This window comes from Pseudopipra pipra, chromosome 10 (genome assembly GCF_036250125.1).
Source record: "Pseudopipra pipra isolate bDixPip1 chromosome 10, bDixPip1.hap1, whole genome shotgun sequence".
NCBI lineage: Eukaryota > Metazoa > Chordata > Aves > Passeriformes > Pipridae > Pseudopipra > Pseudopipra pipra.
In genome coordinates, this window is record NC_087558.1 from 15071575 (window position 1) to 15088997 (window position 17423).

The following is a 17423-nucleotide window of genomic DNA, read 5'->3' on the forward strand; positions in this document are numbered from 1 at the left end:
TTATGCAATAATCTTTGAACTAGTTTATTAAATGTGTTTCCTTTTCAGGATAAGTTTAACATCTAATGCCAAAATTTCATCAAGAACTCAGAAAGCCTAGTAGCCAGTTATCAGCTGTTTAACTGAGAGTACTAATACAAGAAATAGACATATATACACATCACTAGAATTTTCACACATACACACACATACCCACATCAGCATCCTGTTTATATCAATTTATTTTCACAAATCAATTTCCTTTCTCCTACTCATACTCTTCACATTTTCTGAAGGCACAACACCCAAATAGGCAATGTAAAATGTACTTCCTGTAGAAAAGTCTGTAGTCTCCTAAGAGAACAGTTTGGCAAAACCACGTTTGTTTAAAAATCTCAAGTTGCAAAATGAGCCTTCAAAGAGCAGCAGAGAACACCACCAAGATTAAAAATTACTTGAGGTGTCTGCACTTCTCATATGCAACACACCACTTAACCTTTAATAAATCAGGACTTTTTCCAGGAAATTACAAAAGCAGAAGTAGCAAAATCTCTCTCTCTTTTTTTTTTTTTTTTTTATCATCAAGTTTTAACAATGGGACAAGTCTCTAGGCAAAGCTCCCAGAAAGAGCCAGACCACCATCTGGCTCCATCATAGAGCAATGACAATTCACGAGCACTGAGTCTCCAACCAGCGCTCTGAAATCAAATGCTAGGCTGGCTCCATAAAAGCTTTGTTACAGCTATGAACACACAGCTGCACGCTTCCTCCCTCTTCGTACATAAATATACCCCTGGACACCGACAAAGGGAAAAAATAAATCATTTTATGCATTTTTCTATGCTTCCCTGCTATGCCTGTTACCAATCAATGTCAAGAAATATCTTACATATCTTATGTATTGTTAGCACTATAGAATATATATAACATATATAATTTTATTTTTGTTTTTACACATGCTAATGTTTCCAATATGACAAATGTCTTTTTGAATCCTGCATTTCTTGTCACACTGTAGATCCACTTCTGTTTGACAGTGACTCCTGGACATACATGTCAAGACAAAAATAAATACTGCTGTGATGGCAAACCTTTTAAAACTCTTAGGACACTAATACAGTGGCACTTAAAAAGACTTTTTAAATACAACAAAAAAGACAATAGTTAAATAGAAACCTGCTCTTACACAGCCATAAAACCTGCACTACACTCGTGAGATCTCTACTTGATTTTGTGAGAGCAGCCCCTGTCTTTCAACACATCAAATGTTGCACTCCAGCCCTCCACTCATACCCTTTAAAAAGTCCATGTCGCTATTTTAAGCAAGCATCCCTTCCAGCTGTACATAAGCAACACTGTAATTCCCAAACAATTGAGGTAATTATAAAAATGAATATCATTTATTATTTTCTTTTATTACTATCATGTCTGAACATTTGCTTTCATACAAAAGTCTGATTTTCAGCATTATATTTTCCAAGGGCATCCCCTCTGCACCAAGGGAGATAAAGATGGGTTAGGAATTGTGCAAGAGTTTTTGTTACCATCTTCAAACCCACAAGAACTTCATAAACAAGATTTTGGTACAGAATAACTGCCTGGCGCTTTTAGAGAACGAGAAAGGGGCTTTACACATATTTTCAGTTCCACTTGATTTTTTTTCAAATCGCATCTAACCCAATGAAAGGGGAGGGTAATTAAAAAAAAAAAAAAGAAATCATCACATTACTGTATGTTACCCTTCAGCAGTCTTTGGAGGAAATAAGAAACCGGGCTGCTTTTCCCGGCTCCCTCCCTCACTCAAAGCAGCCGGAGCGGCTCCTCTGCCCGCAGGGCTCAGCCACCCCCGGGGCGCTCGGCACAGCCCGTCACAGCCGCGGCTTCCTGAGCAACGTTCTGCTGAGGTCCTTCACCTCCTCGGGGCTGCCGACCCTCTCGTAGCCCAGCAGGGCCATGGGCTGGTGGCAGTACTCCTCGACCTGCTTGATCTGCTGGTAGCTGAGCGCAGTCCTCCAGGCGCTCAGCGCCTGGGTCGCGTTCCTGGCCGACACCACGAAGGGCTTGGAGGAGTAGCCGGGGCCGCTGGTCATGTTGAGGGCGAACTTCTCCATCTCTGGGCTGACCGCCAGGTTGACGAAGCCGTACACCTGCCGCAGGGTCTTGATGGGCTCGACCACCAGGTCCTCGTAGCGCACGGCCATGTAGTTGCCCTGGAGCCAGTCAGGGGGGTGCAGGGCAGTCTGCAGGGTCTTGGCCATGCTGCTGCAGATCACTTCCATGGCACCCAGGGCATGGTAGTCCGAGCCGCCCCCCCCCTCCTTCTTCCCGCCCAGCTTGTGGCCAGCATCAAGGAAGGGCATGCGGTGGATGTGGGGGTCCCGGCTCCTCACCACCTGCAGGCTCTCCCGGATGAGGCCGTGCCGGGACTTGATGCGGGAGCTGGCGACGGCCCGGGGGTCCCGCACCAGATGGATGACTTTGAGGTCCAGGGTCGGGTCCCGCATGAGCGGGGCGAGAACCGCCAGGTCGAACACGCGCACGCCCTTGATGACCAGCGTGCGGTACTTGTGGCACTCCTCTTGGAAGCGGCTGAGGCGCTGCGGGGGGCACTTTTTGCACACCCGATCGTCCACCATGCCCACCACCTCCTTGCGGTAGGCCGGGCAGAGGGGCGAGGAGCAGATGACCTTGTTGGTGGCCGCCCCGAAGATGCCGAGCGTGGTGAGGTTCTTGCCGGCGCCCCCCGTGCTGTAGAGCTGGAAGACGGAGAGGTCGCAGCGGTACAGGGAGCTCAGCATGTCGCGGGCCGCCCCTTGCAGCGAGACCGCGTCCCCGGGGTACAGCTTCTGCCAGACGTGCCACACCGGCTCGTAGAGGAAGAAAACCTCGGGGTTCTGGTTGAAGAGCTCCCCGAAGAAGGACGAGCCCGAGCGCCAGGTGGTGAAGACATAGACCAGCTGCCGCCGGGCACCCGCCGGGCCGCGGCTCCCGGCCGGCGGCGGCGGGGGCGGCGGCGGCGGCTGGTGGCGGGGGGCGCCCGGGGTGTCCCCGCAGCGCCGCGGCTCCCGCCGCCACTTGTACTCCAGCAGGTTGAGGGCGGCGAGCAGCACCAGCAGCGCGTAGCCCAGGCACAGCGCCAGCGCCTTCCGCCGGCACACTTTCATGCTGGGCGGCGGCGGGGCCAACTGTTGCTCAGCGCCCCGGCGCCCCGGGGCCCGCGGCGGGCAGGGCGCGCCGCCCCCGGCGCCGTGTCCCGGCCGGCCCCCCGCGCCCGGCCCGCATAGCGCAGCCGCCGCGACGGCCCCGCCGCCCCCGCCCCCGCCGCTGCCCTACTTAGCAGCGGCGCGGCCGCCCGCCCGCCCCGCGCTTCTCCCGCGCCGCCATCGCCGAGCGGCCGCGGGCGCCGCCGCAGCGCAGCTTCACGGCGGCCGCCGGGCCGAGGCGGCGCCGCGCTCCGCTCCGCCCCGCAGCGCAGGGCGGGCGGGAGCGAGGGGCGGGCAGGGGCTGCTCCGCGCCCCCGCCGTGCGGCGGGACAGCCCCGGTGCCGGTGACGCCGCCGCGGAGGGGCGGCCCGAGCTGGCGGCACCCGCCCCCCGCTCCCCATTGGCGGCACCGCGGCCCCGCCGGGCACGGACCGCCCCGCCGGGCCGGGGAGGGGGAGGCGCCTCGGGGCAGCCGCGGCACTGCCCAGTGTCGGGGCGCGGGGGTGCCCCCGCTCCGCTCGTCCGCCGCCAGGGAGAGCCCGGCCCGACCAGCACCGGCACCGCCCGGGCGCTGTTGGAAGCGGTTCCCTGCCGGGGGTTTCCGTCAGCCCTGCCCCGGGTACAGGCCGCTCACCGGGGACCCCCGCACAGCAGAGCTGCGCCGGTAGCGGGAAGAATAAAAGGGGAGGGGGAAACCCGAAAGGCCTGAGAGGGGCCCTTAGCTCGGTGTGTGCAGAAACTCGGCGGTCTCGAGGGTCCTCCAAAAACATCAAAAAAACCCACCCCAAAGTGGATCTTCCTGGCGGAGCTCGGGCACAAACTGCTCCGCCCGCAGTTTTTCACGATGTTTTTATAACAGGTGCCCGGTCGTCGGGCAGCCCCTCGGCCCCTTGGGTAGGTGACAGGGCAGAGCGCGGCGCGGCCCCGGGTGCGGGGGGAGAGCCCAGAGAGCCCCGGCCCTGCCCCAGCTCCTGCCCCAGCTCCTGCCCCGGCCCGCAGCTGGCCGGGCGGACCCCGAAACTCCCCACCCCAGAGCGGGTATCGAAGCGGGAAGGGCTCTCTCCTGATTTCTGTGCTCTAGAGCGCTGTATGCAGTGCAATGTAAGCAGTGGAGCAGCTCCAGGCAGCACACATCCCCAAAACGCACCTGAAAATGGCACTGAGGGGCAGGTCCCCTGTGGACAGGACACTTGCAGGGCACAGGCTTCCCAATGCCATCGGGCTCCGGGCAATGCCCAGTGACTGTTTCATCAAGGCATTTTCTCAGAGGTTTCCTCCCTTTCCTCGGCAGAGCTCAGAGCAGTGTGAGAGGTGCTCACGAGTTACAGGAGCATTTGGTGACACTTCTGTCCTGCTTTCTGTCGCAGCAGTGTGGCCTTTCCTGCTGTGCACACAGTGTACGAGGCCCACAGTCCAGGGCAGCCAGGAGGCTGGAGCTGCTGTACCTTGGCCTAAACATACTTCGATCCCTCTGCAACGGAGAGCACTGACTTTTCCCTGGAACATTTATTTTCCAAACAGCACAGATCCGACACTACAGCAAACACTTTTACACGCAGCAGATAAACCACAAATTGATGTGGTGTGTGTCTTGTCTGGTAGCACACTATTTAAAAAGAGCAAGAAAACAGTACAATAGGGTGAAGGAGGCTAAATGTGTAAGCAGTCTTCATATCCCTAACCAAAACAATGTCTACACTTCTCCCACATTTTCTACAGGGACATAAACAGCCAAGCTGTCTCTGGAAAAGCTTGTAGGCCCCTTTGAGCCCCAAAGTAAAGGGTAACTGCCACCCACACCCTGCTGTCCCCCCTGGGATGCAGCGATCAATCCACGCGGGACAAGTCAGGAGAACCGTTTCACAAGCTGCCAGTAACGCTGGTGGCAGTATTAAAATGTCACTGCGACTTTTCATGTAGAAATAACTTGTTAACGGCAGAATTTAAACAACAACTAAATATTGGAGGAAAAGTCTCTATTTCATCAAACAGTGAGGGGAAGGGGAAGCCATTTTTTTATCTACAGCGCTCCAGCGGAAGCCTTCAAAGCCACATTCTGTAAAAATTATTTGTATCTAGTTGGCAAAATAAATGCCTTTAAACCTGATGAGCTTAAAAAAATTGAGTTGTAACTTTTGAAGCATAGTATATAATGAAAAAGGATAAACCTCTGAAGCATCTTGTCACATAAAATTCTTGCAGTTGTTTTATTCTTTAGTTCTAATCCATGAGTTCTTCACATATAACAAGAAGACTGCTTATATCCTTTTTACAAAGGTACACATCAAATATTTATTTGGCTTTCCATGCTCACTACAGATGAAGTGACCATCACCCAGCTAAAGCAGAAATGTTTATTTTTCACTTTGGAATGGCCTGTAATAGCATCGATTAGTCTATATTAGATGATGAATAACAACAGCAGTACCGAGACACTGTAGTTCATAAAGCAATATCTCCCGCCAATATTGCACTGCAGCACTAATGCAATAAAGGACAGAGACTACAGGGAGCAAAGCCAATTCATAGCAGTGAAAATTCATTAAAATACCATGAAGTTCAAATTAATCTCTCCTTTCCATTTAACTTGGTTGAAGAGAGAGACAAAATTTCCTGAAAAAACCCAGAATGCCAGCTCCAGTTCTTACACCATTTAAAATTTAGCAAGTAACAAATAAAGATAAGCAAACACGAATTGCAGGTATAACATTTGAAATGGTAAAACTAGTCAGTAAACCCAAACATTAAGAGCTGTGACTGGATTCTGCACCTTCCCTGCTGTTATGCAATGGTAACATTTCTGAATCAGTGAGTGCACGAGTACTGACAGCAGCGCTGCCTTCATCAGACTGCTCCACCTTTACTGGGAAAACTCGGGTCCAAGAAGCTCTTTAATTTGACCTACCCGCTGCAAAATAGAATCTTATTTTTCAAAACTGGAGCTATGTCTGTATTTATGCTGTGCAGGTGGATTCAAATACCCATGCAGAACACGACTGCAATCCATCAGGTTCAGTGCAGCTGCTGTATTTGGTCCTCCCAGAAGTTTCAGTCCTCGTAGTCAAGTTATCACTTTAAGTAACTCAATATCATGAATATTGAATAAGTTTATATGGAAAATATTTATACAGCCAACATCGAATTCACAACTTTTTTTAATCATCTACACATCTGTTGCAAAGTATTAAAAATATATAGGGCAAAGGAACCCAAAAGAATAAAAACTTAAGTGGTAAGAGGCATGGAAAGTGTGTGAAAGAGGAACAGTCTGCAGTTGAACAGATATAGCCCTTCACAAAATTATTCAGACACTTCGGTGCGCTTTTTCCATCCTCTATTTTACTTCATGTCAATCTATTTTAGGCTTATTAATTTCTACACTAGATCACCTATGTCAAATAATAAAAAGTTTCCTTTCTGCGAGAAGTAAAATTCACGATTAAAAAAATAAAATTCAAGACCCCAACACTTACTTCTAGATCAGCTTCAGTTTGTGAACATTACATCTAGTTTCCCTTGATAGAGCAGAAAAGAATGCACTTTTTCCAGTGCAGGCAGTTCCACACTACAGACCTCAGATATAAGTAAGGTGTCTGTGTTTACCTCAGACTCTGCAGCCAGCAATGTATAAAGTGAGGGGTAAGTAACTGCAATAAAAACTCTCCGATTTAAAATATGAGGGGAAAGAAATATTTTTTTCATCTAATGCTTAAATATTTTATGTTACTGTTTAATATTTTATATTTAGTAACTATATTTATGAATTTTACATGTAATATTTAGGCAACCCAAATCCTGACTACTTGAATTTCTTCCCCCCTAAAAGTGATACTGCCTCAGTCAGAATTCTCCAAGATTCCCCCCACAACATCCCTTCATTTAAGTGATGGGGCTGAAAGAGATTTCATCCTTACTGGAACACTCCCTGACTTGATTTTTTTTTCATGCTTTAAGACTTGCCTGTCTCCTGCTCACAGGGGTGGAATGGGTTTTTCCTGAAGTCAAACTTCAGCAAGACTTTATCTTTTAAAACAAATTGGGTTTGGATGAAAGATGGAGAATTATGCTGTTATATACCTAGTGTGAGATAAGTTCTGGGTGCTGATTAAATACTCCTGTATCTAGCCTAATCTGTTCAGGATAAATATAGATGCTGAATTCCTCAAACACTGCACAAAAGTGACATTCTTAAAACTAAAGCAAAAGTTATAGACCACAAAATATGAACAAAATTTATATAAAATTGAGTAGTTCTCCAAATTTGGGAAACTGGTGAGTTTCCTTAAGACTGTATTTCAGTATCACCACTAGAGGTGGGTAAGAACCTGCAGAGTAGCATTTGGGATTGCAGATGTTTATATTTTGCACCCTTCCTTTTAGTGCTGTGCATGAAGTCTAACAGCGTATTCAACATGTTTTGCAGCAGTGGCACCTGATTTCCCTCAGAACACACTTTTTTCTAGTGATGTTGAATCCTTCAGCAGCCATTTGATTAAGCCATGGGTGCAGCAATCTGCCTTCTAAAGGATCCATTTCCTTTTGGATGTTCCTTCTGAACTGTGCCACTGTCCTTCTGCTGTGCAGGAGCAGCTGGCAGGGACCAAAATCAAAGCAGCTAATCATAAACTAGAAATACAAAGCCAAGTGGACAACCTACCTGCAGCAACTCCCCTACCCATCCCCATGCCCCCCATGCAGTCTCTCTTTTATATTCACTTCCAGCTGCACAGGTGACATTTTCAATAAACTTAATTTCAAAAAATATTTATAAATTCTTGTTTGTGCAGCTGAAGGAATTCCAGAACTTTGTAAATGTCCTGGGGACACTGCAGTGTAGATCAGTCTCTATTTGACTTTTATTAAAATTAGAAATCTTTTTTTTTAGCTGTTGTGTAACTGTTGTTTAAGTTCTAAAGGAAATTAAGAGATTTTATAACCATGTACCTTTAAAACAACAGGCAATACACTGTTTCACACCAAAGGCTTCCAAAACCTTTAGCGGGTCACACATAAGAGCTACCTCAGCCCCGCACATCAGGGCATCTCTGAACTCCCTACAGCCAAACCCGTGGGCCCTGGTTGATGACTGTCCTGGCACACTCCACCCCCGTGTTTGGGGTGCCCAGGAACATCCCCTCAGCTGCTCAGTGCAGCCCTGTCCCTGGATAACATCCCTGTCCCTGGATAACATCCCTGTGCGGGGGGCTCTGCCTGGTACTGCTGTCCCCCCACACCTCCTGCTGCACAGCAGGGTCCTGGGGGCCTCACTCACCTCCTGCCTCCCCAAGGACAGCAGGCAGCCCTGGATCTGAGCATTCAGATGATGGAGCAAAATAGCCGACCCTTATTTGACTACAGATTGGACAAATTTAAATCCCAGGGAGAGAGACGCCAATCCTTGTCTAAAAATTCAGACAGAGCTTTGGACAAAAGAGTGAGAATTCAGTTTCTCTCATAACTAACAGGCAGTGTGCTACAAATGACTGTCTAGGAAACTTCTTGAAATTAATGCATTGCATCTCTCAGAGTACTCACAGAGTAACATAAATCATTCACTATTAACTCTTAAAAATCCTCAGGATTCGAGAAATGGGGACTCCCTGTCTCTAACATTATTAAATTTCTACTCCATACCACAGTGAAACCTTCCTGCAGGCTGGCATGAAAGATGAGCTTCCCCAGTGAAACAGAACTGCCTAGAAATCAGGCTTTACTGCAAATTCTTCTCTTTTTTTCAGTTATCTAATTACCCTCTGCAAAAACAGAGGATGAGAATCCACAGCCCCTCTGTTCACACAACGGACAGAATTCAATCCCAGCCTCACATCTTAAATTTTACAGCCAATTCTTTTACAGAGTTTGCCCAAGGCAATGTTCTCCATCCAGTTAATCAGCAGACGGTTCTTTTCCCATAGCCCAGGGAAGACAACCTAAAATGCCAGGAAAAAAATAAATCACCAGCAACCCAAGAGATGCAGATTTTATGATGAAAATGACCAGTATCAGCTGTAATGAAAACCTCTATACAATAATAAGTTGAGAAGATTCATCTCCAGCCTCCTGAGTTTCTGTTTGCAACAGTGCAGTGTTTGCTCTGGCAGTATTAGCAGGTGAAAATGTCTGGCTAAATCATTACTGAAACATCAGAAGTGGTTTTTAGCATGGCTAAAAAAAGATGAAAACTGGTTTCAACTCTCAGTGATGACTTTGGTGATGATTCTGATTGCTGGTAATGATCCTGAAGTTCAATCCTGAGCACAAGCTGATCCATCTTCCATAAATCCAAACTGCATGCATGAATTTCACCCTCCTCTTCCCATGTCAGCTAAATTTTATAACAAGAACAGTTTGTCACAGAGAATTAAGCTATTCTGCTAGGTTAAGTCTCTCCATGGAAGATTCTGAGAGCTTTACACAGACCATACACTTACCCTGTCTCTGTGCTCACCTCTCCACAGGCACAGTTACCATGCACAAGCTCTAATGACCCAAGTCTCAGACCCACGTCCAGCCTCAAGAGCCCAAGAAGCAGAATCAGAAAACAGGTTCCACACTTGCCTGCAGGCAACCTATTAACAAGGTCTTGAAGAGTAAAACTGGTGGTCTGTAGTTAAGGGAAACAGCTACAGAAGTTCCCCAGTCCACACAAAAGTAAAAATAGAGCAAGGTCACAACATACCATGTTCCTGAACTCTGAGCTCCAAGTAGAGATTGTTAGTGTCTGGGACTTGTAATCTATCCCAAAGGAATACTCTGGCCTCTAACAACATCAGCCTTTCCCATCTTGTGGGGGCATCTGAGGTCTCTTCCCTCTTTTTTGGCTTTCACAGATCTTGCAGAACCTAAATTATCTTGGAGGCACTTGCTCCTTTCAACTTTGACTGACGGGTTCAAGTTGGAGAAAAGGAGAGGAGAGAGGCACAGCTGGGGTAACAGCTCACTGCTGCCATGAGATGGTCCCACTACCACATGTCCTGCCTCCCATGCACTTCATCCCACAGACCTGCCCACCCTGTGCCTGCCCTACCTTTCCAAGAGGAAAGCTGTCAAACAAGGTAGCAGAAAGGACAGAAAAGTAAGAGAGCAAGAGGCACAGGGAAGGCAGGAACAGGACCTGCACCACACATAAGCACCAAGGTGCAACACTGGCTCAGGCACAGCAACAACTTCCCACTACAGCATGACATGGGCTCTGTTCCCTTCACCTGCAGTTCCCACAAACCACTGTGAGTACTGGAAAACTGCTCATCCTCTCTGAATCTGAGCAGCAGTTTCGAGTGGGAGTTTTCTTGGTTCAAGAGAGAATTATACAGACAACAACACAGTGAGCAGCCCATGCCTCATTAATGAGTTTGAGGAGCACAGAGGTCACTGTTGACAGAGGAACAGCGGCAGCCACTACAGTTCAACAGCACAGGCAGAACCAGCATCAACCAGCAGAGGAGCAGATGAGGCCAAGAAACTGCTCGTGCGTAACAGGCACAAACATCACTCTCTTCCAGGATAAAAATAAAACCATTTCTGGATATCAGCAAACTGACAATTTTATTGTCGCCGTGTCATTTGGAAAAATTTCTGCATAGAATACAAACCCAAAAGCAAGTAAGACAAAAAAGGTCATGTGAAACTACCATTTCCCCTCTAAATAACCACAAACAGAAAACTTTACAGCTTATGACAGAGTTATACATAGAACATCACAGCACAAGATTAGACATCAGAAGTGACAAATGGCAGAGGCTTACCCATGAAAACTGACTGTGCTGACAGAAGCAGGTGGAGGAAAAAATACTATGCAATTGTTTATGACTTCTGCATCCTACATGGGAAAGAGATTTGGACAAAATTAAATTAGCATTTTAGTTATGATTCTTACCAGAGTGGTTGAACTGAGGAGCAGCAGCTACAGCAGCGGCATGAACCAGCAAAGAATTGAAAGTCTTGCAACAGCTCATGCAGCAATGAGAACAAAAAGAAATTTTAAAATACTATTATGAGCTTCTTTCATAAAATACATGAATTCAACAGCCTTATTCAGAAAAGTAAACTCTGATACAATTTGCAGGGTTTGACTGTCAATATTAGGTTTGTAATTTGATAATTCTCATAATGCTGAGCAGTTGATTTTAAGAGAGGATAACTGTAGAATTCTCATCTAGGTTATCCCACTGCTGCTGTCTCAGCTGTAGAGAATTTACGTTAAGTGTTCAGTGTAGACCCACAATGGCTGGGAAATGTCCCTCCCCAAACTCCTCACACAGCTGTATGAAAGCAAGCAAGCCACCTGTCTAAAAATTAGATACCAAGTTCAGACCCTAATCCATCTGCAGCAATACAGCCATGCTTCTAATTTTTATTTATTAAAAGCATTAATTCCACTAAAGCACTGTACCTGCCTGTGGAGGAAAACCCCACAAGCAACCTGCCTGAAGTGGTCAAAGATGGTCAGAACAGATTTGCCATTTTTGGCTGATCTTGCTTTTGTCATCACAAGATCCTGCCTTTTAAGTCATGTTACATAAACTTGTCGCTCTCATGTCACTGGGACAGGTGAACTCACATTAGCAATCATTGCTAGTCTAAATAGATGCTTTGGAAAACATATTCTGTTACCATTGCTCCCAAGTGGTTGATTCTCACACCTCAAAGCCTGCAAAGAGGAGGTGGGGGGAGACCACATTGCACGTGCCTAGTGCCCAAACAATAGCCTGACACTGACCTTCAGAAACCAACTCTTCCTCAAATAGCACAAAAAATATATGCAGCTGGTGTGCACAGAAGTCAAAGGAAGTCAGAGTTTAAAAAAGGCAGTTCAACTACAAACACTTCTGTAACACTGGTGAGGAAATACTTTTAATTGTTGGAAGGAGACTCTATGCCCCAAGCAGCTTTTCTGCACTGGGACAGGGCCCACAGTCAGGGCCGAGCCCGAGCAAGCCTTATGGACACACTCTCAGCTCAGAAGAGAGTACCTGTAACCACGGGCCAAGAAGGCCTTTCCACAAACATCGGGATGTCCTGGAGTGTGGAATAGGCTTCACCAAAACATGTCAGACACATGTCTGGGAACACACCATGGATATTCCCTTTTCCAAGGTGACCCCACTCCAAGATGGGCCTTTCAGGTGGCAGGGGGTTCTCAGCCGCACCAGAACTCAGCTGTAGCAACTTACTTCCTCTGCTTTGGCTAAACCTAAACACTAAAGCATCAATATTTACCTCTCCTATCATCCATAGGGCAGGAGAGGACAGAGAAGCCTGTTACCCACTCAGGCCTCCTCCCCTTCCCAAAGCAAAGGGCTGGACGCTCACAGACTGAGGGGTCTCACAGCATAATGGGCTCTCTTCCTCTACAACCATAGAAACCACTGGGACCACAACTCCCCAGGTCAGAACTTTATTTCACAAGGATTCATCTGAATGCTACTTCCTGAATCCCAGGATCAGTATTTACATTACCCTGCTCACCATTTCACCCCAAAAGGCTGCAGGAACACAAGTCACATAGTAATGGCATACTGTGACTGTAGCTTGTCACTGCAACATGACCTAAAGAAAAATAAATTGCACAAGCAGCCTAATTTTAAGTCTTCAGTATTAACTTGCATATTTTACAAAATATTTGTTACCAGATGCTGTCTCCTTCACGCTCTTCTTTGCGGAAAAGCCAAGCTATAAACAAAACTATAAAAGCAAGGAAGAAACCAACAGAGTAAGGAGGATCAAAAGATGCTCTTTTCTACAGGACAAAAAACCAGGCATCCAGCTAAGGATACAGATTCTTAATTGCTCTTAAGAGACTATTAGGTGAAGAAACAGCTGTTCTAGAGCCCAGGATATGAAGCAAAGAACAAGAGGTACGAGAATAGTATTTAGAAAATAGATACTGAAAAAAGGTCTTGCATAATAAAGTGATTACCAAATAAAATCTATTGGGTGTGCTCCTTTAGCTCTCTTGCTACTTGGCTTAAGTCTTTTATAATCACTGATGAGAATTTTATAAAAGCTGAAATAAAAATTAATTATTGAAAAGTACCTGAAATGCTAAGTGATTTTCTACCCTGAGGGTTTTTAGCTATTAAATGAAATATACAATTGATTCTACAGATAGAATATTCCTGTGGCAAACCATCTTTAGTCTCACTTGACCCAGAACATTGACATTTATCACTCCTCCACTTATAAACAGCTACAAGATGAAAGTAATAAAGAACTTAATTGGATCTGAAGTGATTGACTTCCCACTGCAGCCAGGATTCTCCCTGTTCCCAACTGATTTTAGTACCTACGTTTTGCTCCAGAAAGCCTCATCTAGTCTGTGCCAGGTGCAAATACACAGAATTTAGGAAAAAAAAATCTGTTTCCAACAGTTTAGTTACCAAAATCTGTGCATCTGAAACACCTTATGTTACAGGAGAAAGAAAAATATAAAAAATAAACTCTGCATATTTCTGAAACAGTCTTTATAATGCAATACAAACCAATAAAAGGAGTATTAATTTCTCATTATCAGTGCATCTATTCAATACCCATTCTATGAAAGTCTTCACAGTACACATGCATTCTCCACATTTTCAGTGCTCCAGATCATCTCAAGGTTCTCATTAGCAAAGAGAAGTCTCACTTAATTCTCACATTTGCAACAATTTATATAATCTTATGTCTCCCATCAGAAAAAAAACCAGAGAAAATATATATTTCTTTTTTCCCAGAGACCTTTCAGATCCTGCTTCTGAAAGTGCTGCAATGAAGTTATATACAAGTACAAGGCAGGATTTTCCCCAGCACATTTACAAATCTCTGTGTAAAGCCCATGGACACCCCAGTGTAAGAGCAGGCCCTCATCCAGCACTCTGTGCCTGCAGTGAAGCACAGCTTCTGCTTTTACAAACAGTTCACGAGAGGCCAGATCCCTTTAATTTTATGTTTTTATTACAATATCCCCACACCTCCACATATAAACACTGAACCCTCCCCGTTCCTCATCCCTCTCCCACCCACGGAAAGGTTGCATGGCAAGAGACCAGGGTGGAGTAATTTAAAGCCACATCAATGCCTAACACACACAACAGGTTTGGAGAAGGGAAAGCCTTTCTCATGAAAAGAAAAAAAGTTAAACAGCCTCTTGATTTAAAAGATTAATAAATATGTAATAAAAAATTAATTTATCCTATTTTGAAGAATTTCCAAAACAGAGGAATAAATTCAATAAAATTATGTAAAAGCTGTCCTTTTGGAGTAAAAATCAGTTTCAGCAAACAAGAGTGTCCTGTAGGTTGCAATTATTGTATCTATACCTAGGAAGTCAGAGAGCCTCAGGGTTGCTGTCCTTTCAGTGTTCCCCATGGGTGCCATGAACTAGGCCTGTTCCTGAGCCGTGGTGTATGTGCTGTACATGCACAGCCATGGGAGGTGTCTCTGCAGAGGCCCTTTGTGAAAAACGAACAGAACATTACTCTGGTGTTACAAATACTCCCTGCAATTAAAACAGAGAAATAGGAAGCAAAGATTTACTTGTAAAGCTTATCAGAGTAAGTACCAGACTGTTCAACTGCTCTTAGAATACAATCTCACAGCAGGAGAGAAAACCCATCCACTGGATTCAGAAGGTGCTTTTATCTGGATAGTCAAACTAGTGAAAACAGGAACTGCACTACACTCAAAGGTCCAAGCACCATAGTCTGTCTGAAATACACGGTACTTCCAAACAAACTCTGCATTCCCTTAGAGATCTGTATCACCAGTGGGGCAAGAAAACAACATCTTCATTTTCTGTTCAGATTTTATTTGAAATCTAATTCGTATTGTCAAAGCTACAAAAAGGGGAACATTTGAGTTATTTCTGCTATGTCACAACATTCTAAAACAAAATATCACTACTGCCAGCAGATCAGTTACACACATTTCTGATGAAACTTCTAAACACAAAAATGTTTCTTTTGGGAAATAGTCACAATGAAGATATTTGTACAATATAAAACAATGACAGGTCTACAGATGCCGATACTCATGAGTATACACGTGCATTCACAAAAAAAAAATAATCAGGAATGCTTTTTTGTTTTTTAACAGACTGTTCAGGCACAAAAACAAAACCGCATTTCCAGTAAGTGACAGCATCATAAAAAATATTAACATTGTCAGTGTTTGCTTTTCTTTGACTTCTTGTGAGATCTGTGAGGAGAACGGGACTGAGACCTGGATTTTTTCCCTGACTTTTTAGGGGATCTGGATCGTGATCTTCTCGATCTTTTGGGTGTCCTGGAGCCAGATGGTGACCTGCAAAAAAAATAAGGTTTTATGTCAAACACTAATTGAGAACAGCATCTTCTTCTGCAGTTATTTGGCATTCACTTATTGAGCCAAACAAGGTAGAAAATATTTTTCCCTAGTAAGGGAAAGTAATAGAATGATATTTTGTTTTTGAGAAAAAGGCAATCTTTGCCTTTTAAGTTTTTAGAGTATTTTGAGCTTAACAGTGCTTAGAATCCACAAGAAAAATAACACCAATTCGTGCCTTTAAACCCACATCAGGAATTCCCAACTTTCCACACATGCCTCAACTACCTTGGCTCTTGTAATAATGGCAGCCTATGTCCATATAGAAATGAAAAATTATGTTGAATTGTGTGGAAAGTTAAATACTTTTGATTCTCATCAAACACATTCAGTTTGTGATGTTACCCCATAGAAAAAGAATAGATACTGGATAAACTTACTGTCATCTAACCCAAACCTAACACACTGATCTAATATAATCAAAACTGAATGACCATTGTATTAACTCTAATGAAAAACCTCCAATGCTTTTCTACTTCTATTTGAATTCCTTACTTATATAAGCACAAGAATCTGATTACTGTCAATATGTACTATGATTTTCTCAATAGCAAAGGTATTTTCCTCAGCACGACTGAGGAATTTTATATCAATAAGATATTCTACACCTCTAAAACAAGTGGAAGCTGAACTTTCAAGTTTCAGGTTACAGCAGCATTGATACATCAGTAAAATTTCACCTCAAGTTTAACATTAACTAGAGACAAATATTTGTGGCAGTTTGGAGATTAGGAAATACCTAGTTCTGAAACCCCGTAAGAAGTATCTAATCTAGACTTTTTTCCCCTTAAAAAACAAACTAGGGGAGAGAGGAGCTTCATGTAAGCTCCTCAGTGTAAAAGACTGCATGCTCACTGTAATGTAAGTGGTTTTACAGTAGGAGTACAGAAATTTTAGAAGGGCTACAGAAGACTTGTCCTTTGAAAATAAAAAGCTGAGAAAGCAGCAAGGTGCTGTGGTTTAAAGCAGTATCTCTCAAAATGACCACTAAACAGCTAAACAAAACCATCATGAGAGCAAGTACTTGAGTATCAAATGTGCTCTGCTAAAACACACACACACAAACTCCACCCAACACACACCTGAGTGCTTCCCAAAACAGAGAAGATACCAGCTTACCTCTTGCCTTTTTTACTGACATCTCTGGGAGAGTCTTTGTGTGATGACCGGGACCGGGAGCTCTCTTTGTGGGACCGTTCCGAGCGCTCCGAGCGCTCCGACTTGGGGGACGGGGATTTGGCTCTGCGGCTGCCGCTGCTGCGGGACGGGCTGGGGGACGTGCTGTGCCGCCTCTTCCTGCGGGCAGGGTGTCCACACACACACAGGGGAAAACGGGGGTTAAGAAAATTTATCCCTTTCTCTACAGCTTTTCCTTTGCCAATGTAATGTTATAACAGTTATGCAAATAAAGTGCGGTATTTTATTATTAAAAAAAAAAAATCAAGTCCAACGCGTGCAACAGATTTTGTGGGGAAAAAAAAATGAGGGCCTGTGAGTCACCTTACAGTGTAAAAACATTCTGTCATAGCTTCCTGAAAAGCAAAGCCTTTTACTGTATCTACACTTAAAACCCTGGCAGAGTTTGGCTATACAAGTATTAGATGATCAAAGTGTACAATCAACTACCCCAAAAGCAGCTGTTCAGAAGGATTTGCACTATGAGATGAATAACATTTAAGCCACTACAATTCACTTGTGGTCTGTCCTCAGGACAGTTTTCTGACTTTATAAAGCACTGCAGGCAATTCACTGCTACAAGAGTTAACAGACCCTGTTTTCAACTGTTCATCATTTTACATTTCCTCCAAAAGGGGACTCCATTCAAAGGGGTACAGTACCTCACTTGGGGCAGCATAAAAATGACCATTCCTTTACAATCTTAAAGCATGTTTTAATAGCCAA

At 45.0% G+C, this 17423-nt stretch overlaps 2 protein-coding genes across 8 annotated transcripts in view; both read right to left on the bottom strand.

Moving 5' to 3' along the window:
- On the bottom strand, positions 1 to 3384 carry CHST2 (carbohydrate sulfotransferase 2). The gene has a single exon (XM_064666406.1). It carries the CDS (start codon positions 3141 to 3143, stop codon positions 1848 to 1850), a length of 1296 nt encoding a protein of 431 aa, XP_064522476.1. The 5' UTR covers positions 3144 to 3384; the 3' UTR covers positions 1 to 1847.
- Positions 3385 to 14946: 11562 nt separating this feature from the next.
- Positions 14947 to 17423, bottom strand: part of U2SURP (U2 snRNP associated SURP domain containing) — a 43602-nt gene continuing 41125 nt past the window's right edge. For all 7 annotated transcript variants that reach the window (XM_064666384.1, XM_064666383.1, XM_064666386.1 and 4 more), the window contains 2 exons: positions 16641 to 16817; positions 14947 to 15461 (listed from right to left, as the gene is read on the bottom strand). In XM_064666384.1, coding sequence (XP_064522454.1) covers positions 15323 to 15461; positions 16641 to 16817 — 316 coding nt within the window. In that variant the 3' untranslated portion in view covers positions 14947 to 15322. The remainder of the gene's footprint in view (positions 15462 to 16640; positions 16818 to 17423) is intronic.

Excerpts from the sequence above, each read along its gene's own strand:
- CHST2 (XM_064666406.1), bottom strand. The coding sequence starts at position 3,143 with ATGAAAGTGTGCCGGCGGAAGGCGCTGGCGCTGTGCCTGGGCTACGCG.